Source organism: Oculina patagonica, chromosome 1 (assembly GCF_052425735.1).
Source record: "Oculina patagonica isolate OP01 chromosome 1, crgOcupat, whole genome shotgun sequence".
NCBI classification, from domain to species: Eukaryota; Metazoa; Cnidaria; class Anthozoa; order Scleractinia; family Oculinidae; genus Oculina; species Oculina patagonica.
Genome location: NC_135758.1, coordinates 38,034,698 through 38,056,480, shown reverse-complemented (window position 1 = coordinate 38,056,480; position 21,783 = coordinate 38,034,698). Strand labels below are relative to the sequence as shown.

General features: G+C 38.2%; 2 protein-coding genes and 1 pseudogene across 3 annotated transcripts; all 3 read left to right on the top strand.

Annotated features, from left to right (window-relative positions):
* Positions 1-1,728: 1,728 nt before the first annotated feature.
* LOC144650509 (carbohydrate sulfotransferase 13-like) lies at positions 1,729-6,200 on the top strand (annotated as a pseudogene). The gene is made up of 3 exons (XR_013570129.1): positions 1,729-1,875; positions 4,563-4,618; positions 5,191-6,200. The product of XR_013570129.1 is annotated as a carbohydrate sulfotransferase 13-like (transcript).
* A 2,474-nt stretch (positions 6,201-8,674) lies between these two features.
* Positions 8,675-11,989, top strand: LOC144646877 (carbohydrate sulfotransferase 11-like). Its single transcript, XM_078506585.1, has 3 exons — positions 8,675-8,777; positions 9,733-9,788; positions 11,141-11,989. The coding sequence occupies exons 1-3, from the start codon at positions 8,675-8,677 to the stop codon at positions 11,987-11,989; spliced, it is 1,008 nt and encodes a 335-aa protein (XP_078362711.1).
* Positions 11,990-14,885: 2,896 nt separating this feature from the next.
* On the top strand, positions 14,886-19,730 carry LOC144629218 (carbohydrate sulfotransferase 11-like). The gene is made up of 4 exons (XM_078487454.1): positions 14,886-15,274; positions 16,319-16,449; positions 17,892-17,947; positions 18,663-19,730. Exons 2-4 carry the CDS (start codon positions 16,338-16,340, stop codon positions 19,506-19,508), a joined length of 1,014 nt encoding a protein of 337 aa, XP_078343580.1. The 5' UTR covers positions 14,886-15,274; positions 16,319-16,337; the 3' UTR covers positions 19,509-19,730.
* Positions 19,731-21,783: the final 2,053 nt, after the last annotated feature.

Sequence of the window (21,783 nt, the reverse complement as noted above, 5' to 3'; positions counted from 1 at the left end):
AGTTGCGTGAATGGGTCACTGATAGCTTGTGCTCTCAGGCTTCGTAGAGGGAATTTTTTTTTATCAAAACGGACGACGTGATAGTGGCGCGAAACAAAAACGCGCTGCGAAACGTGCTAAAATGTTTATGAAATCCCATCACATGGCAAGCGAAACTGTATGCATCTCCCTACTATCAGTAAGTAGCAATCTTCACCGCGGTAAAACGTAAAAAATATGAAAACTACTTCAAAGATAAGGTTTTTATTTCCACTGTTCAAAGTTCGATACTTAAAAAGTATTCTCCTGGTTTACTAAATTGTTTGGAACTTTACTAAAAAAGTTCTAAGTGTTTGAAAACGGCGAAATGCCGACTGTCGGCGCCATTGTCAAAGCAATTTTGTTCGGGTTCGGAGCATTTTATAAGTAAAGAATCCCGTTTGAGGGAACTGAAAAATATATTTACCCTCAGCGGCTATTTTACATATCCTTACCGATGCTTCCACTTTAACATGAATGATTTCTCTCGAAATAAGAAAACCACTAAAAACAGCCTCAGACGTTTGACCGCGGTGAAGTAGCAATCTCACTTCATTTGCCCCACTGAATGTTTTTTTTTCTTTCTACATGGGAGTTGCGAAAATGGCTCATTGATTGCTTGTGCTCTCAGGCTTCGTAAAGTCAATTTGTTTTACCACCAGAATAAAGTGTAATAATCCTTGATCCTCTTTCGCATTTAGGAAATATTTTTGGAAAATAATCAACTTCGTTCCCTGGAAGAGAGGGAACCTGGGAATAGGCTTTGGTAGATTGTGCTCGAAAAAAAAAGCATATTATGCTTTTAGCAGTGCTCATATTTTTTAGAAATTATGCCAAAATTATGCTACTTTCTGAAAATTATGCTCAGTGTCACCGAAATTATGCTACTTAGATTTTAAGGAAAATAAAGATCACAAGTAGCTTATCTCTATCAATTTTAAGTTTAATGAACATTCATATAGTCCACCTTCCAGTCTTTAGCATCGCAAATACGCATGTGCGCATATCAAAAAGTCAAATGATTAACAAATGATATCCAAATCAACCGTTTCTGGGTTCTGAATCCGGGTCAGAAAGTTACTTGTATATACTTGTTTTAGACGCCATTCAGTCAAAGCCCTCAGTTCAGTATAAAGACAACTATGCATTAAAAACTTTAAAAAAAAATTTAAAAGTTAAAAAAAAATTAAATATATAAAAATTAAAAACCAAAAAAATTAAAATTAAAAACAAAAAAATCTCAGATATGCACAGGGTTACCTGGAGTCTGCAGGACCATATTTGACCATGGGCCTTAGCACAGACCTCAATATTTTCCAAAATTAATACAGAAATAAAATACAAACTGAATTATTCTAGAACTATGATGGTTTTTTTGTTTTCAACGCATAAAAGCTCGGATTATGCTAACAGTGCTAAACTGAAATAAAAGCTTAAAATAATGCTCATTTTGCTAAATTATGCTTAAAATTATGCTAGCACATGTGCTATCTGACATGTGCTCAATTGCGTTTTAAACAACCTTTTTGTCAGCACGTTTACCATAAATGCATAATTAACTGCGATTTGATATCAGAATGGAGTGACTGATCCAATGAGGAAATTCGAGACCAATAACAGAACTTTCATTACCATTCGGTAAAAATGAATGAGACTTCAAGCTATAACAATGGAAGTGAGCAGATGTCTTTTGCAAGGTCACCAATTGCTTAGTATCCTCTGCAGCCGTTATTTCGGTCGTCCCATGTGCTATCATGAAGTTGAATCATCTCGTCATTGCTTCTTTCGCTAGTTTAACATTGCTTGTTTTCGTTGGAATATTGTTGGAGCAGTGTGGCTTGGCGAAAACCATAAAAGGTAAGCTTGGCAACAAATCTCATAAAACTCAGTGCATAAAACCAGTGGGAGGCCCGCATCCAAACAAACTTTGCCCAAGGTGTCGAGTACGTTTAAGATCGAGAGCAAAGCTTTTCTCGAACCATACAGACCAAAGTCGGCGAATAACTGTTATTATATTTTATTTAATTTGTTATAAGTGAAGAAATCTAGAAAGATCGTGTCGCAATTTGTTTTTATGCGGCACACATTCAATATCGAGTCAATTGGTTTACTTCGGCAAGAGTGAGAATTAGTCCGGCGGCTTAGCTCGAAATTTTAGTTGAATTGTGCACTTTTTGATACAAGCATGAAACTTGGCACAATGAAAGTGGTCACCAACAGAAATTTTTTCAGATATAGTGCCAAGCCCGAAAAACACCGGTTTCCATGGAAACCTTAATTTATTAACCCTATTCAGACCTTTTTTGGATCTTTTCAGACCTCCGTAACTTCCAGAATATTTAAGCAATCACAATAAAACTTAGGGAATATATAGTATGTCCAAACACCTATCTTTTGGTATACGTCACGTGGGAAGATGACGTCACATGACGTGACAATTACATCATAATGTCAAAACAGCCGCCATCTTGGATCCGCCATCTTGGATTTCGAATTTTTTCCAAAACGTCATAAAACCGTCCAAATTTACTGCAAAGTACTCAAAATCAATAAAATTGTGCTTAAAAACCGTAAAAGGATGAAAATAATTGCATTAAAATTATTTTTTATTAATAGAAACACGAAAATTACAAAATTGCGAAAACATGCCTGTCAAAATGCCGTTGCTATGGTGACGTCAAGTTCCTGACACAACAACTTACCCTACCAAATTATTTTCAGATAAATTTTAGATAAACTCGCAAAGTTTGGTAGCGTTTGGTTGAATCTTGAAAAAGTTATAAGCGTTCAAAGTCACCGCGGGCACTTTCCGCCCATCCCGGTCTGGATTCCACCGCGGTCAAACGACAGAAATATGCAAAAAATAAGAAAAGTACTGCAAAGATAAGGTTTTAATTTTCACAGTTCAAAGTTCGATACATAACGTACCGGTATCCTAAGGGTTTACTAAGTTTTTTGGAGCTTTACTAAAAAAGTTCTACGTGTTTGTAGCTACTTGTCGGCGCCATTTGTCAGAGCACCTTTGATTCGGATGCGAAACATTTAAAAAGTTAAGACACTCGTTTACCTGAGGTAATGGGATTATGCTTTCACTCGGCAACTATTTTATCTATCCTTGCTCGTACTAACACTTCAATACGAACAAAAAAACGCCGAAATGGAAAGAAAATCTGCCTGAGACGTTTGACCACGGTGAAGGTCTGGATAGGGTTAAAATCAATGAAATTTCGTGAAATATTTGTTTGTCCTGGTTTATAGACAAATACTATTATGCCAGGTAGTGATATCAAGTCGCACGTACGAAATTTAGAATGAAATGCTGTAATTTAGACTGTTCACAGCCCTATATTTTCCTATTTTTCTTCTGTTAGCGAACGGTTCACCGATTGCGAGAGACCTGGACGCTAGCGCAAAACGAAAGACGCGAGGGAGCAGAGGGCGGGGAACGAAAACGTTTCCCATGCAATAATTTCCTATTAAATTATTGGTATCAAACAGATGGTAAACAATTACAATTGTAAGCCAAATTAAAAGCATTCATATCTGTATTTATGAATAAAAATCATCAATAAAAGAAAAGTACAAGAAGAAATACTTTGTGCGGAAGGGACAGGGGGGCCTCTCGGCTGAAAATTCCATTGCTGTTTACTTGCTGAAAATAGGGAATTGGCGTTGGCACTATATCAAGAATTGATTAGTATGCGAATGCTTGTAATCCTGCAAAGTTTGGTGCTTGTATCAAAAATCGCACAATTCAGGAGCTAAGCCGCCGGACTAAATTATGATCTGTTTGCTATACAGGTCAATATAAGTACAGTGAGGCTTTAACTTTTCACTCATCGTCCTTAAACCAAGCAGAAATCACGAACAAAGAGCTTCCCCCCTTTTTTCAGTAAAACATTTTGTTTTCCAACGTTCCCCATGCTAGTGGTCGCTTACCGTTAACATCGGCAAAAAAGATTGATCTATGTTGTTTTGTTTTGTTTTGTTTTTTCAAGTTAAGTGAGACGTAAACACCCCGCCTTAGTAGAGGACTCATGCCAATTATGACTTAGACGCCTGAATTGAGTTCTGTAAAAAAATAAAAGAAGTTAGAACATTGTTTTAAAGGAGTAAAAACAATAAATTAAATTAGTTTTATTTTTTAACATGTTTAACAATTTTTGTTCTTTAATTCTTTTTTGTCATTATATAAATAACCCGAGTATATTCTTAGTTTGATATGAGATAACCTTCAATTTTGAATTTCATATTTGTTTAAATATTTTTTATTCTTTTTTTGGCCGATAGAAAACAGTCGCGCGCGCGTAGCTATTTAAGCGGTAAATTTTATTGATTTTTGTCTTCAAAATGCACAATATTGTAGATTTTGGACTGCAATCCTTTAGAGTTTCTACTAAAACAATTAGGCTACTCGCTCTCGTTTTCTATGAGCGATAGTCAACTCGGCTGCGCCTCGTTGATTATTTGCTCATAGAAAACTCGGGCTCGTAGTCTAATTGTTAAATATAAAAAATAATTGAATGACTATTCAACCTGTACAGGAACGTTTGTAATCAGGCCTCCAGATATTAAAGCAAAGAACCTAGTTGATAAAACGGTATGTATAAGTTTGCTGGATAAAAGTTATTTATTACAAGTCTAGCGCTTGGTTTTTCCGGGGGAACTGGCTTCGACTACTAGCCAATCCTGTGATTGGCTAGTAGTCGAGGCCAAGTGTTCCCACGTTAAAAGCTGGACAACAGCGCGGCAAAGAAAGCAATAAAATAAATCGAAATAAATCTCTTATACTCTCAATATCGGCCTCCGCCTCGGTCTTTCCGGCCAGACTGAAGAACACAAGAAAAATGACAAATCTTTGCAGTCACCAAAACCCGACGGCTAAACAAGGTGTTCCCATTACGCTTATTTTCAACTTCTGTTGTACACACAACTTCAAATCATTAGATCCGGGAGGGCACACCTGTCAATTTAGGATTGGTGTGTTCCACAAAGATTCTTTACCCCTATCGGTAGTTCATTACATGCTTAAAGTGGAAACAGAAGAAACTGCAACAAGCAAAGAGGTTTACACACCTTATGACGTCACAAGGGGCTGTTTTCGGCACCAATCCATAGAAAACGGGAATAAACGGGTTACAAAAACACTGATTTTAACTTTTTCTTTTACAGTCGAGCACTGCTTTACCCAAAGACGATATCTTCGCAAAAGTGGCAGAAAGACAAAAGACAAGAAAACAACGTCTTGAAAAATACTGTCTGGAACATGTTAATCAAAACCCACTGCCCAAAAGACAACAGCTCGGACATCTTCTCATCGACGATGACAACAAATACATTTACTGCGCTGTCCCTAAAGTGGCCAGCACTACAATGAAGAGAATTTTGTTAAGGCTAAGGAATGACAGCGATAAATTTGTAAAAGCCAGTACACACTCCGCGTTTGTGGAAACACATGAGCGAGTATAACACGTCCGAGAACTCAAGAAGCCTTGCGACGCATTTCAAGTTCCTATTTGTCCGTGAGCCATTTCACCGTTTGTTATCCGGCTACAAAGATAAATTCTTCGGGAAGAATAGAATATACACCAACAGATTCCGCCAAACGATAATCAAAGCTTACAGACCTCAAGATGTAGAAACGGTTGGGACGAAAACTAATAACGTCACTTTTACTGAGTTTCTAAAGTACATTGTGACTTCTTCTAATCACTTTGCTCATAATCCTCATTGGCGGAGATACCAATACCTCTGTTCTCCATGTACTTTTAATTTCGATTTTATCGGCCAATTTGAAACGTTAGCGGATGACGCGGCGTACATGCTGAAAAAGGCGGGAATTGACGACCGCGTGGCTTTCCCGCCAGTTCGCTCGTCAAGGGCCGCCTCTGATTTTATGACGTATTATTCACAAGTTCCACGCGATATTATTTTTAAGGTGAGAGAAGTTTTTAGGAGTGACTTTGAAATGTTCGGCTATCTTTTTCCTGGGCCATTAAAAAGTCTCCCTGGGAACTACAGGAATAATGTTTTTAAAAGCACGGAAAGTTAAGTTTTTTTTTCTGAAAGACTGAACTGTGACACGTTTCATAGCACTTCGTATATTTTATTTGTAGAAATAACGTCGGAAGTGCAAGGTGTGCGTCATGAATAAGCATTTATTCATGGTCAGTCAAAGTCGCGAAAATAATAAGGGAAAATAAAGCAATAAATTTAAAGTAAAACCATTATCATGAGCTGTTATAAAACATATCAAACTAATCTTAGGGGAGGGGTGTCTCTTTTTTGTGTCAGTCCGAATGACATACAATAATTATACATTGCTGTCAACACATCAATCTAATCTAGAGGGGGAACTCTTTATACGGGCAGGCTTCGCCTCGAGGCCCAAACCCTTACACTTTCAATATCATTTTGACAGAAAAAGTAGTCCTTTCGTATACTTTTGATAGATACTGGTACCCCTTCCACATGCCTACACAGAGGTTACTAAATCTTTTTTGTTAATTTTTCTCTTGAATATAACCCCGACCGTTCGGTGGCTCTATTTGAGATATTTTGAACGGTCCTGTTCAGACCTAAGATACATTTTCCTTCCTTTTTTAAACTCCAACTCGTAAAATCCCTACCTTTAATTTATATAACTACAGCCTGAAAAATGTACCCCTTTCGACGGAACCTCCCCGTATAGTCAACAATATGGAGTATCCCTTTAGGGGGTTTACTTCTGGTTGTCTTATAAAGGTTGTAAAGGCATGATCTCTTTATTTTTTATTTACAAATCTGACTTTATTTACAAATCTTAAATCAAAATCTAGAAGCTTGTCGGACCGTACATATAAAACAAATATCAACCGCCCCCCCAAACATATATAAAATTCACACATTGCATTCATTTTCATTCTCATTATTGGTACGAGGCTGACCAACTGGCTATTTAATAAGTGTGGAGTAGTTGAGTTCTGAACCAACGAACACAAATCCAGGCCGCTAGTGGAAAGGAGGGAAATTTGAACCTGGGACGTCCTCTCCTTAAATTACGCACTTGCTGATCAAGCTAATATAGAGGAGTACCCCTACCCCCACCCTCCTTGGGAACAAGATGGTGACTGGCGCACGACGAGTACTACACTCTAACCATTGTTCGTTGTTTGTCCGGATATTCAAAACATTGGCAATTTTGGAAAAATGATAACCAAGGCCTTTGGACCGAAAAGATCTTCAAGAATTGGAGTTCAAGGCATTTTGAGATCCCCCCCCCCCTCCTTCTTAATGATGAACTCCCCCACCTATTGCACAGACAATTCTTAGCCACGAATGGTTCAACATTGAAAGGGGGAGGTGGACCTCTAAAAATGTTTGCATGTGACAATGGTAAAGTTTAACCATAACGTATCCACATCTTTATCTTCTTAGCGTATTACTAAACGTTCCAACTTCTTTTCTCCACGGTTGTAGTTTGATGAAGTGTCGATAAAAATGTTATTTCTGACGAATGAGCACGAGGAAAAGGCTGAAATAACTACTTCGTGGGCACAGAAGCCGTGTTCGGTGTTACATCAGCATACTCAGCGACCCAGTAGTGGTCCGAATATCTTGAAGTTCTCAATTTTAGTGAATTAATAAAAATGCAATATATAACGGCAGACTGTCCTGACGACGTAAGCGACCAAAACTAGTGAACAAATTCTTTAAGAGGGGGGGTGAATTGGGGTACGAAAATCCGCCGATCTGTGCTATTTTTGTCCAAATCCGTCAATCCGCCCTATTTTCTTCATCCGAATCCGCATTACTTGAAAACAAAGTAAAAATTGAGTGGTATAGTTTAACTGCAGCGGACGGTAGAAGTTGTCTTTTTGTGCCAATTTTTTAATTTTCTTTTTATTGCTTGTTTTTGCGACAATTCTGCCAATAATAAGACCAACCGGCAAAGTTATCCGAGCTTCGTTTAGTATCCACGATCCGAACTTCCTGACATGATAAGTCCGGAATCCGGGCCAAAATTCTCAGCTTATCCGCGATCCGCTGTATTTTAGAAACCCGTGAATCCACTCAATGTATCGCAAAAAATCCACAATCCGTGGGGGGGGGGGGGGGGGGGGGGGCCCCCCTCCGGGGGGGGGGGGGGGGGGGGAAAAAGAGGAAAAAAAAAAATTAAAAAAAAAAGTTTATATTTATTTAAAAAAAAAAAAAAAAAAAAAAAAAAAAAAAAAAAAAAAAAAAAAAAAAAAAAAGAAAAAAAAAAAAAAGGGGGGGGGGGGCCCCCCCAAAAAAATTTTGGGACCCCCGGAGCCTTTCAAGGCCATATCCACGTCGATCCGCGAACCTATTCACACCAGTTCTTAAACAAATTGTCCCGATATTTTGCCTTGCAATATAAACTTTCCTCAGGGACTGAGCGGAAAAGAAATGTGGGAAACATGCATAAAAGGATCGTTACAAATAAAAGTTTGAAATTGAACAAACGCGCCTGCAGCTGTACTTTATCTGCCTAAATAATGCCCGATCACTACAATCCTCGTTAAATCGTCGTGTCAATAATAAAAAATGAATAAGACTTCAAGGATAACAATGGAAATGCGCAGATGTCTTTTGCAAGGCCACCAATTGATTAGTCTCCTCTACAGCCGTTATTTCGGTCGTCCCATGTGCTATCATGAAGTTGAATCATCTCGTCATTGCTTCTTTCGCTAGTTTAACATTGCTTGTTTTCGTTGGAATATTGTTGGAGCAATGTGGTTTGGCGAAAACCATAAAAGGTAAGCTTGGCAACAAATTTCATAAAACACAGCGCATATATCATGATAAATGACAAGAAATTGCCAGTAGGAGGCCTGCATCCAAACAAACTTTGCCCGAGTACGTTAAGTTCGAGAGCAACAACAACAACAACAAGCTTTATTTGCATGACTGTAAATTTGTTACAATATTGCAAAAGCGTAAACTTATAAGCAAAATTTTCTCGAGCCAGACCCACCAAAGCCGGTGAATATATATTTTTTATTTATACTTTTATTTGTCAAGTGAAGAGATCTTGAAAGATCGTGCCTCAATTTGTTTTTATACGGCCGCACACATTCAATGTCGAGTCAATCGCTTAACTACGGCAAGAGCGAGAGTTATCTGTTTGCTATACAGGTCAAAAATGGGCAAAAATTCATCATAAGTGAGGCTTAGACTTTTCACTCAAGATAAATTGTCTTTAAACCGAGCCGAAATCAAAAATAAAGAGCTTTGCAACTTTTTCAGGTAAAATATTTTGTTTTCCAACGCTCCCAGTGTTAGTGGTCGCTAACTGTTTACATGGGGGAAACAGATAAATCTGTTTTTCTTTTTTTCAAGCTCCGTGAGACGTAGCCGAAAAAACCGCCTTAGTAGAGGACTTTTGCCAATTATTATTTAGACGCCTGGAATCAAGCTCTGTAAAAAAAAAAAAAAAAAAGACAGTAAATTAAACAAATAAAATTAGTTTTATTTTTAGCATGTTTTACATTTTTGTTTTAGAATTTTGTTTTGCTATTTTAATTGTAGGCAAATTACATTACCTGTAGTTTTCAGTAGTTTGATATGAGATAACCTTCAATTTTGAACTTTCATATTTGTTTTTATGTTTTAACTCCTTTTTCTGCAGTCAGAATTTTATTAGTATATATTTCTGCTATTTTGAGTTACGCTTTATAAAATAAGCTTTGAATGATTGTTCAACACGTACAGGAACGTTTGTAATCAGGCCGCCAGATATTAAGGCAAAGAACCCTGCTGATAAACCGGTATGTATAAGTTCGCTGGATAAAATTCATTTATTACACGTCTAGAGCTTGTTTCATCTTTGCCGTAGGAACTGGCTTCATCTATTAGCCAATCCCGTGATTGGCTAGTAGTCGGGCCAGCTGTTCCCACGTTAAAAGCTGGACAACAGCGCGGCAAAGAGAGCCATATAATAAACTTCATATTACCACTCACAAGCTCGCAAACGTGCTGGGGGAATACCAGCCTCCACCGCCTCGGTCTTTCCGGCCAGACTGAATGAGCACAAGAGAAATGACAAATCTTTGCAGTCAGCAAAATCCGACGGCTAAACTTTGTGTTCACATTACGCTCATTTCCAACTACTATTGTACACACATACAAAATCATTAGATCCGGGGGGAGGGCACTCCTGTCAATTTAGGATTCGTGTGAGCCGCAAAGATTCTTTACCCCTATCGGTAGGTTAACCCTTAACATGCTAAGCGCGGATTATTCCGGGGTTTGGAGGAATGGCCATTCTGCCACTTGTGACGTCACCAATTTACACGTCAGCAGATTTTTGTGATTTGCATCTTATAGACCTTGGATAGATCTTTCCACAGGACTGTCCATCTTCAATATTGACTGCATTCCGACAGAGCTAATAGAAAAAAAACGCAATCAGTTTTTGGTGTAAAATTGGTGCTAAAACAGGCCAAAATACCCGTACTTGATCATGATCTCCTTTCCAGGGTTTTCCATCGATTCAGATCAAAACTTTTCAGGCTAGTAGAAGGGGTGCACAGAGTAAAAGATGGAGAGAATAAGAAAGCAGAGAAAAACGAAAAGGAAAGGAGCAAGGAAAAAAATCGGAACGGTTCAGCAAAAAAACAAAACAAAAAACAATATTTAGGCTTATGCGCATGCGCCAAAGTAAAATATTGTACAGTTTTACATGGAAATTTCATCAAAATCTTCCTGCATTGTCAGAAAGTCCATTTTTAGCAAATTTAGAGAACTTTTGGACCGTAGAGCCAAGAAAATCGATTAACGGTTAAAAAAACGCGTTTTTAGGAATAATTTCAGCATATTAAGCGTTAACACACCTTATGACGTCACAAGGGGCTATTTCGGCACAAGTCCCTGGAAAACGAAAAGCTCATTTTGGGACTACTTTGAATCTCGAAAAAGATATTTTCTCGCCCGAAATGTAGCTAGGATTGGAAAATTACGAATAAGTGGATCATAGGCTAGCTTTCCAGAATAAAAACGAGGTCGAAATATTAAGGTAAAGTACTTATTCTCTGCTTGTATTTAAAAAAAAAATCGATAGTGATCATTGGTGGAAATAAAAGGGTGACAAAAACACTGATTTTAACTTTTACTTTTACAGTCGAGCACTGCTTTACCCAAAGAAGATATCTTCGCAAAAGTGGCAGAAAGACAAAAGACAAGAAAACAACGTCTTGAAAAATACTGTCTGGAACATGTTAATCAAAACCCATTACCCAGAAGACAACAGCTCGGGCACCTTCTTGTCGACGATGACAACAAGTACATTTACTGCGCTGTCCCTAAAGTGGCCAGCACTACAATGCTGAAAATGTTGTTAACTCTAAGGAATGACAGCGATAAATTTGCCAGAAGGCCAGTACACACTCCGCGTTTGTGGAAACACATGAGTGAGTACAACACATCGGACAACTCAAAACGGCTAGTGACGCATTTCAAGTTTCTTTTTGTCCGTGAGCCATTTCACCGTTTGTTATCTGCGTACAAAGATAAATTCTTCGGGAAGAATAGAGTATATACCAACAGATTCCGCCAAACGATAATCAAAGCTTACAGACCTCAAGATGTAGAAACGGTTGGGACGAAAACTAATAACGTCACTTTTACTGAGTTTCTAAAGTACATTGTAACTTCTTCTAATCGTAATCCTCATTGGCGGCAATACCAACAAATCTGTTTTCCATGTACTTTTAAGTTCGATTTTATCGGCCATTTTGAAACTCTAGCGGACGACGCTCCGTACATGCTGAAAAAGGCGGGAATTAACGACCGCGTGGCTTTCCCGCCAGTTCGCTCGTCAAGGGCCGACTCGGATTTTATGACGTATTATTCACAAGTTCCAGGCGAGATTATTTCTAAGCTGGGAGAAGCTTTCAGGAGTGATTTTGAAATGTTTGGCTATCTTTTTCCTGGGCAATTAGGAATTCTCCTTGGAAACTACACGAATTGATAACACCTTTGACCTTTCTATTGAATTTCATGAAACCTTCAGTGGGGGACAAATGAATTTTTCATGACTGTAGCACGGCGAGATAACCTGTGTGCAAATGTCCCATTTATTTCCTGCGTCTAAAAAAGACCCGGGTCGACAGACGTCTGTAGGCTACGCGTGGAGACGCAGTCTTGCGATTCAGCTCTATCAGTGACATATCGAACGGTGCACTTTCTCAGCTTTACCTCTGCCTCGTCACCAGGCGACTTCTACTTGGTCGTGCATGGTTTGCTTGGCGATGTGGGACTGACGTACACGGCTCGCTTGGCATTGTGGGCCTGATGCGGACGGGAAAACGGTCACCTGGTAGATCTAGCTCGCTCCCTAGCCATCAACCCCCGCACACCCAGTTTTCCCGTCTTTCCGCCCAAATTGTCCGGCCGATCGGCACCTAGGGGCGAGGCAGGCTTTACGTTCTTTTTATAACCAGCTATAGAAAAAAGCACAAGCTAAATTAAAGAGGCATGGGTTGAAGGCACGGCAAGTGGGAAGTGCTATTAGGGGGGGAAAATTTTTTTTTTTTTTTTTTTTTTTTTTTTTTTTTTTTTTTTTTTTTTTTTTTTTAAAAAAAAAAAAAAAAAAAAAAAAAAAAAAAAAAAAAAAAAAAAAAAAAAAAAAAAAAAAAAAAAAAAAAAAAAAAAAAAAAAAAAAATTCCCCCCCCCCCCCCCCCCCCCCCCCCCCCCCCCCTTTTTTTTACTATTAAAAAAAAAAAAAAAAAAAAAAAAAAAAAAAAAAAAAAAAAAAAAAAAAAAAAAAAAAAAAAAAAAAAAAAAAAAAAAAAAAAAAAAAAAAAAAAAAAAAAAAAAAAAAAAAAAAAAAAAAAAAAAAAAAAAAAAAAAAAAAAAAAAAAAAAAAAAAAAAAAAAAAAAAAAAAAAAAAAAAAAAAAAAAAACCCCCCCCCCCCCATCACTTTTCTAATGGTCCGTCCCTTACTTATGTTAGAAAAGTATTTTCTCAATTAAACGCCCCCGGCGTTTATTTCAAACTTGGTCTGGTGGACCCGGCTTTTATTTGAAGTTGGCGTTTAATCGGGCCCGGCGTTTATTAACGAAGTGAAACTTTCTGTTATTTTTCAAGTTGATTTATTATTACCCATCCTCCGATGCCTAGGGCCAGTTTCTCAAGGCGGAACAATTTTTCCCTTTGTCCCGCACGGACAAACTGTCCCTGGGTCTGCGAAGATGATTATTACCAGTTTTGCATACGGCACGTTGCAATCAAGATTTGTGAAAAACAGATCTAGAACCAAAACAATATATGAACAACATCGGAACAAGCAAATGTTACGGATATAAAGTTGTAAGTATAAACGGCAACGCCTGGACCTCGAAGAACGCCGGGAGCTCGATCAGACGCTCACGGCGTTTATTTAACTGATTAGCAGTTTTTACCCGGCGTTTAATCGGAATTAAAATTAAAAAAAAAAAAAAAAAAAAAAAAAAAAAAAAAAAAAAAAAAAAAAAAAAAAAAAAAAAAAAAAAAAAAGGGAAAAAAAAAAAAAAAAAATAAAAAACAAAAAAAAAAAAAAAAAAACCCAACCGCAAACGGAATGAAATCAGCTTTAAGAGAAAAATAAAACAAACAAGATTGAAATAAAAAAAGCTTCATCACTTCTGTTATTCAAATGTGTTATATGTTACGCAAACAAAATGTGCAGTATTTGAACGACTTGAATGAAAATTTCACAACTAAAAAAATTATATCCAGAATAGGAACATACCTTTTTTTACTTGTATCATTATAGCGCCTTACTATGCACGGATTGATGAGTTAAAACACAAAATAAAGTTTACACTGAACCCACCGAAAAAAGTTACTTGGAACAGATCTTTTAAAAATTGCAATATCCCCACGATGAAAAAAAGTCCAAAAACTGCGATATTTTTTACTCGATAGAGATGAGAACTCTCTCAAATCAAGGAGTGATTAACTTGCAGCGAATGCTTTTAGCATCCTTGTACACAAGGTCGTCGTTCCCTAGGACCAGCGGTCGAAGGAACGAAGACTCGAGGTACGAGAATGATGCTTTAAGCTGTTTTTACCATTCACACGCACGCTCAAAACGAAAATGTCTAGACGAAACGTCTAGACAAAAAAGTCTATGCTAAAAGTTGAGTTTTTCATCTCCGCCTCCTAGACTGGAGCTTCTCTTTTGACCACTACTGAGCATATCTGGTTCAGGTTTTTCCTCAATGTCTTAATCAGAACAAATATATTCTAACACAGGGCTTTCACTTTTTTGTCGAATTTGGAGACAACTGAGTAAATTGACTAAATTTTCGTATAGCGTTTTCGACACTGCTTAGTGATTGGTTTAAACCCCTCATCACTTTCTTGACCAATTATAAAACAAAAACCAATCGTAATTCGCTTACACATTTTCCCACGCTCCGGCGGCTCCGCGACAGCTACGTGTACAATCGAACCTCTCCGTACGGACACCCCTCCAATACGGCCACCTCTTTTACGGACAATCTCCGATCTCCCAACAAAATTCTCATATATTTTCTTCAGAAAAAAACCTATATAATACGGACCTTCTCTAATACGGACAATGGACACTTAATCTCGGCTCCAAGGAACAAATTCATATAAACATAACCTCTTTATTACGGACACTCATGCGATGATATTTTGTGTTCGTAATGCAATTTCCTGTTTGTGGTTACAAAAACAACGTAACGCTCTATTCTTCTTAGACGTTTTCGGATTTGTGCTTAGTGTTAATTTTTTACCCGCAGCATTGCGTTGCAGAACATTTCGAGTTACTAAATACTTTAAGCTGTTAGTGAAGTCAAAAGTGACGTCATAGTGGTGACCTCCAATACGGACACCTCTCTAATACGGACACGTTGCTTTGTCTCTTCGGTGTCCGTATAAGAGAGGTTCAACTGTATTTGCTGTAGCGGAACATTGCATGAGATAGGCTCCTACGTATACATACTTGATCAGAACTGACGCATGCATTTGTCATGCGTGACGAACCCAAAGTGAACAGGTCACGGAAACATTCACGTTATTGCAGGTTCCTGATAACTGTTTATCACGCCTTTCCTCCTCTAGTTTTTGATCAAAACTTTAAAACCTCAAGAAATCAGGTCAAACCTCCTTAATCTTCGAACAGTTTTGAAGAGACTTCATATGCATGTCTTGTGAAGCGAGTTCTATTATTATGCAGAAGTTGAAATGTCAGTGATTGTGTCTTAGTGGAAGCTGTTTTTGACGCAAACGACCAAGTTAAGGTAAGCTTCTGAAACACGGAAACACTTTACTGAACTTAGCAGTATTACATCCGCCTGTTGTTATCGTGAGTATGCATAACCTGCGATAATATTGGCTTAAGTCGATACGGGCAGGCATTATTTACTTTAATTAATATAATTTATAAGTTCAAACTATCTAAGTATAGATAAACAATCTAAAAGCCCTTCCCCATATATTGGTTTCGTCCGAAAAGAGGTCGACTTAGAGCAAGTCTAATCCAATGGACAAATGACCAGAAACAGCCCTATCTCAAACTTTGCTTGGTGAAAGGAAGGACTAAAGGAAGTCATTAGCGAGTTACGGCGATGCGCTCTATTGGTATCTTAAGCCTGGTTCTCATATGATCGCTCCGATCGTTTCTATCGCATCGATTGTTTGCAAATACTGAAACGATCGTAGGCGATCGAAGTGAGTGAAAGTGATCGGGGGTTCTCATATAATATAATTGTCCCGATCGGAGACCTACGAAAAACAATTATTTCAGTCCCTAATCTAATACAATGCCAGCCTTCAATGAAAGAGCAAAACTCGTTGCCTCCAATCTTCTCAGTTATTGCTGTTTTACGGCGAAGAAGGGAAAGAGAAGCTAGAAGGATAGAACACGGGCGTTACAAGCGATCGTGATCGCCCCAATCGCCGCAGACGTTACCGATCGTCTGTGTTATGTTCTCATATAATCGCCCCGATCGCAAGAAAAGTTTTATGAAGTGAAAGAGGCGATAGAAACGATCGGGGCGATTATCTGAGAACCAACCTTTAATAGCACCCAGTTCATATAATCACTTTTTTTTTGCGGCCCGCGCTGTTGATAAGATTAATCCTGAATGCAAACAGTTTTTAGTCAGGAACATGCATACCTGCTGCTGAAAATGTAAAGAAGACCCGAACAGACGCTTTTGCACTTCACGAATCGTTTTCAGTTCAGTAGAAAAACATTGTTAGATCGTTACTCTTTGTATAACAATGCAAGTTATTAATCATACAGCACTTCTCTGAAGCAGAGTGACGTTTTTTTTTTATAGGGTGCCAGGTGCTCGATACATGATCATGAAATGGAAACGCAGTGAACTTCTGATTGTTTCCATCACTAGTTTAACATTGCTTGCTTTCGCTGGAACATTGTTGGAACTGTTCCTCACGAAAAATATTAAAGGTGAGCCTGGCAACAAATTTCATAAAGCTCAGCACATAAATGAGAACATATCGCCGGCGGAAGGTCCGGTGCCTATATCGAGAAAAACCATTGCCTGAGGTCTCGAGTACGTTTCAAGAACGAGAGCTAAGTTTTTCTCGATACAAACCGACCTTAGCCGTCGAACAATTTATTTTCTCCAACTTTTATCCGTTTAGTCAAGAGAATTCTCTTGGTTTAGTAAAACAAAACAAAAAACGGCTAGAGAGAGTATACGACACACATTCAATGTTGAGTCAATTGGTTAACCACGGCAAGAGTGACGAGAACAACCTGTTTGCTATACAGGAATGAATTTCATAAAAATTCACCTATTAAAAGCCCGTTCACACAGGCGATTTTTGTCGCGCAACTCAATGCAATTTTTGTCGCGCCGAGATTGCATCAAGTTTCGAACAGGTTCGAAACTCCTGCGATATCGCGACGATTTTATCGCTGCTAGTTTTCCCGCGTGCAAACTCGCGGCGATTTCATGGCGATATCGCGCTGAAGTTGCACGAAGACGCTGCGATATCGCGGCTATAAAATCGCCATGAAATCGCCGCGAGTTTGCAACGTCGGCGCGATATCGCAGGAGTTTCGAACCTGTTCGAAACTTGATGCAACTTCGGCGCGACATAAATTGCATTGAGTTGCGCGACAAAAATCGCCTGTGTAAACGGGCCTTAACACTCCAAAAGTCGGTTGAAATTAAAGATAAAGAGTTAAGTAAAATATTTTATTATCAATTTTCCCCACGTAAGTGATCGCCAGCGGTTTTAATACATGGGTAAAACAAATTGGATGATCTGTTCAAGTGAGACGAAAAAAACCTAGATGGAGTTTTTCACTGTAAATAAATCGCCTGGAATCGAGCTACTGTGAAGCCATTGGATCAAAATAGGCACAGATCCTGGATCTTGATCTGGTAGGGAGATTGTCCGAGTTAAAGTTTCCTGAAATACGTCTCCAAACGTTTTTTTCTGTTTTGCAAAAATAAATTTGAGCTCAAATTTAAAAGAAAAGCAAAAGGTCCTTTGCTGTTAGGATTGCACACCAGATATGGGAGCATTTGCCCTGCAGTTTCTTCTGGGAAGAAAAGAAGCAAAAGACAACTTTTGTATTTTACTGCAGGCAGATAGATAGATATTTTAGCTTTATGTCTAGACCTTCACTCTTTTTGCGGGCCACAAGTTTATTATTGTAAAATTCTACTATTCAGTGTCATAAAAAAGGTTTATTATTATTATTATTATTATTATTATTATTATTATTATTATTATTATTATTATTTATTTATTTAATTTATTTTTTCCCTCTTTTAATTCTCGGAGAAATTAGCTTCTCTTGCAGCTACTTTTGTAGCCCGAGGTTAATAAAGGTGATGTGTGATGTATCTATAAATGATTATCCAACCTGTACAGGAACGTTTGTAATCAGGCCTCAAGATATCAAGACAAAGAACCCAGCTGATAAACCGGTACGTATTAGTTCGCTTGGTATAATTTGTTACAATCCATCAAATATTTTTCTCGCGTGCGACAGGTTTAAACACGTCTCCGGTCACGACGCTAAAACTGATGGTGTTTTTCAGTAAATGACACAGGTAGTTGGAAAAAGGAAAAGCCGAGTGTCCCCAACAGCAGTGGAACTAATGACTAGTACTTCGGATGCTTTACCATTGAGATATAGGAGACTTGTGGTGGCTATGATCCGTGCCATAATTCCTTGGGACACTCATTTCAACAACTGTAATGTAACATTCCGTTACCAATTCTCAGAAATGGAGAACACCCTTCCCCAAAAATCAATGTTGCAAAATAGACGGCAACGGAAGGGATTGTTTTTCCAAGGAACACAACATTGTTATGGGGCAGGGGGTAAATTGTTTTTTTTTTCTTGTTTTAAGTGAAAAAAAAAAACGGCAACTGTCCCAAGAATTGTGGCGTGGATTGTAGGCCATTAAACTAGCCTAGGCGAAAAACATCCTGCATACTCAGAAAAAATATTTTCTGAGCTCCCAAAGGGAAGGCCATGGGTTCCATTCCCGTCGAAGATTCAGATTTTTTTTCTTTAATTTGTCCCACGCTCGTGTCATGTTGAACAGTTCATGTTCATTGTGTATCACCGAGCTTAAAATTTACCATCTTTGTTGTTTACAAATAACTTAATGAAGTGAAATTTTACTCTTACAGTCAAGCACTGATTTAACCACAGAAGATATTTTCGCAACGGCAGAAGAAAGACAAAAAACAAGAAAACAACAACTTGAAAAATACTGTCTGGAACACATTGACCAAAACCCAGTACCCAGTATACAACAGCTCACCGAGATTGTATTCGACGATGACAACAAATACATTTACTGCGCTGTTCCCAAGGTGGCCACCACTACAATGAGAAGAATGTTGTTAAGTCTAAGGAATGATAGCGATAAATCTGCAAATGCACACACTCCGCGTTTGTGGAAATGCATGAGTGCGTATAACACATCGGAAAACTCAAAACGTCTTGCGACGCATTTCAAGTTCATGTTTGTCCGTGAGCCATTTCACCGTTTGTTATCCGGCTACAAAGATAAATTCTTCGGTAAAAATAGAAGATACACCAACAGATTACGCCAAACGATAATCAAAGCTTACAGACCTCAAGATGTAGAAACGGTTGGGACGAAAACTAATAACGTCACTTTTACTGAGTTTCTAAAATACATTGTAACTTCTTCTAATCGTAATCCTCATTGGCGGCAATACCAACAAATCTGTTTTCCATGTACTTTAAAGTTCGATTTTATCGGCCATTTTGAAACGTTAGGAGATGACGTCGCGTACATGCTGAAAAAGGCGGGAATTGACGACCGCGTGGCTTTCCCGCCAGTTCGCTCGTCAAGGGCCGACTCGGATTTTATAACGTATTATTCACAAGTTCCACGCGAGATTATTTCTAAGCTGGGAGAAGCTTTCAGGAGTGATTTTGACATGTTTGGCTATAATTTTCCTGGGCCCTTGAAACATTTACTTGCAAACAACACGAGTGGATAGAGAGTAACGTCCAAGTGAAAATGAAAATTGGATCATAAGCTCCACGGAATCGGAGTCGGAAGAATCAGAACGTTTCCATTTTCTTCCAATTCCGCTTATAAATTCATCGCTTATGATCCAATGAAAACTACCTTATTATAGGAAATTAACGATACATGTTATTAACGCGAATTTCAAAAATTCGCGTTAATTTTATTGATGTTAACTTTTTTTACTATAAGGATTTAAGACGGAATCCACTAGGAAGTCGAGTAATATTTATTAAAGTTGGACAAAAATCAAGTACCAGAATAATTTAAATCCTATTGCGTTATTTCCTACCCTTAATAAAAGGTAAAGATGTAAGTAATTATCCGTGATAACACCAACAACAATTTCTTATTAGAGTCTGAGAAAATGAATTTCAAAGTTCACAAGGTATACGCAAAATCTCACGTGTAGACATTTTGTAAATTCGTCTTAAGCGATTCAGTGGAATTCAGCGGAACTTCGAAATTTGTTTTCGATGTTTGGTGTTGTTAGAAAAGATTTCTTTTGATAAGATATTTGAAGCAGTAACAAAAAAGTTTGCAATAAGGTGGAAATAATTCTGGTACAACAATTTCTTATCAGAGTCTGAGAAAATGATATTCAAAGTTCACAAGCTATGGGCAAAAGCTCACTTCTTTTAAGCGATTCATGGGAATTCAGTGGAACTTCGAAATTTGTTTTCGATGTTTGGTGTTGTTAGAAAAGATTTCTTTCGATAAGATATTTGAAGCAGTAACACAAAAGCTTGCAATCAGGTGTAAATAGTTTTGGTACATAATTTTGTCCAATAACTACTCGAAGTCCTGGCGGATTTCCTCTTAATTATTTAATTTTATTACGCGTAAATTTTGTTCGCGTTGTTAAAATGCTTCGTTATATTCCTATAATAAGGTAGATTGTCGGAGTCGCAAGCAGAAATGGAAAAACAAACCAATCACAATGTAAGTTCTCAGGCCCTCAGCCTGCGAATACATCCGCCTCTCACGGGTCCCGCTACTACGGGCTTTGCGTTTCACACGTTGTAGCGGGAGCGATGAGAGGCGGCTGTATTCGCAGCCTATCAGGTCCTTCATGTGTTGCCGATTATCTAGATTTCACTAGATCTTAAGCGACGAAGTCATAAGCAGAATCGGAAACTCTACTACTCTGTCGGTTTGATTTTCACTAGAACGTAACGCTCTGCAATCTTGTTCCCAGAGTCCACGTTCCCCTTGAAAGCTCTGCGACTACGTCGCTAGTGAAAAACAGCCTTTAAGGGGTGGTACAGAACTTGAAGATGGGCGGTTTTTCTTGCTTAGAAAGGGAGGGGGTACAGTTTTCCGTAGAAGATTTCTTTTTTTCAAACAGCCAATCAAAAACAAATTGGAACTAATTCAAAAATCCTGTGTCCTTAGAGCCTTTCGTTTCCCTTGCAAAGGCGCCGCTTGCTAATAAAAGCGAAGAGGGCTGTGGGGACAAGAATGCCGTCAGCCACTGAAAAAAATGCCCGTGTTTGGACGAATACTAACAACTAGCGAAAATCGTTCGTGTTTGCAGGCAAGGCAGGTAGCGGCCGTTCGTGGAGGTTCGACTCTTAGAATAGCAGCGCTTCCTTTAAGCACAAATAAGTGTAATCAACTTTACTCAAAATATATGCATCTTTTATTTACCATAAAAATATTAAAAATTTACTTGTTTAAATTTACTTCCACTCCTTTAGAATTTCCCCAATATTAAATGCTGAAAATGTTTTGGCGTACTTGCCTCATTCAGTTTACGAAAATGGTTGTCTACTTTTTGTGGTTATTTTCAACTCAATATTTTCGAACTCGTACTTGAGCGCTATGCGCTGCCAAGCTCTCCTTAGCCTGTTCCAGGCATTCGGTTAGTTAAGAGGAGCGCGAAAAACGGGATAAGCGCGAAAATTAACCGAACGCCTGGAACAGGCAAAACTCTCCTTGGAAGCTCAAGCCTCATACTTAAAACCTGGAAGAATGTCTCATTCTCCTATTTTCGCCCAAATCCAACGGGCATATTTCGCGGCACTAAATTTTCGCGATTTGTCAAAAATACGTTAAAAAACGTAAAAAAAATTCGCGGGTCTTTAATTTCGCAATCTTTTAAAAATTAAGTCCCGCGAAAATAAGTAACAATAAGGTTATCAATTGAACCAATGTAGTTGATAATAAATTATCAACAAAAAGTTGGGGCGATGTCACTGTGCGAAGAAGAACAGTCAAGTACATACTAGTTATGCAACGCTTTC

What these genes read in the sequence shown, in the direction of transcription:
- LOC144646877 (XM_078506585.1), top strand. Translation starts at nt 8,675, where the DNA reads ATGAAGTTGAATCATCTCGTCATTGCTTCTTTCGCTAGTTTAACATTG. An exon ending in TTTGGCGAAAACCATAAAAG is followed by an intron (nt 8,778 to 9,732) that starts GTAAGCTTGGCA and finishes CAACACGTACAG; the next exon opens with GAACGTTTGTAATCAGGCCG. An exon ending in AGAACCCTGCTGATAAACCG is followed by an intron (nt 9,789 to 11,140) that starts GTATGTATAAGT and finishes TTACTTTTACAG; the next exon opens with TCGAGCACTGCTTTACCCAA.
- LOC144629218 (XM_078487454.1), top strand. Translation starts at nt 16,338, where the DNA reads ATGATCATGAAATGGAAACGCAGTGAACTTCTGATTGTTTCCATCACT. An exon ending in CCTCACGAAAAATATTAAAG is followed by an intron (nt 16,450 to 17,891) that starts GTGAGCCTGGCA and finishes CAACCTGTACAG; the next exon opens with GAACGTTTGTAATCAGGCCT. An exon ending in AGAACCCAGCTGATAAACCG is followed by an intron (nt 17,948 to 18,662) that starts GTACGTATTAGT and finishes TTACTCTTACAG; the next exon opens with TCAAGCACTGATTTAACCAC.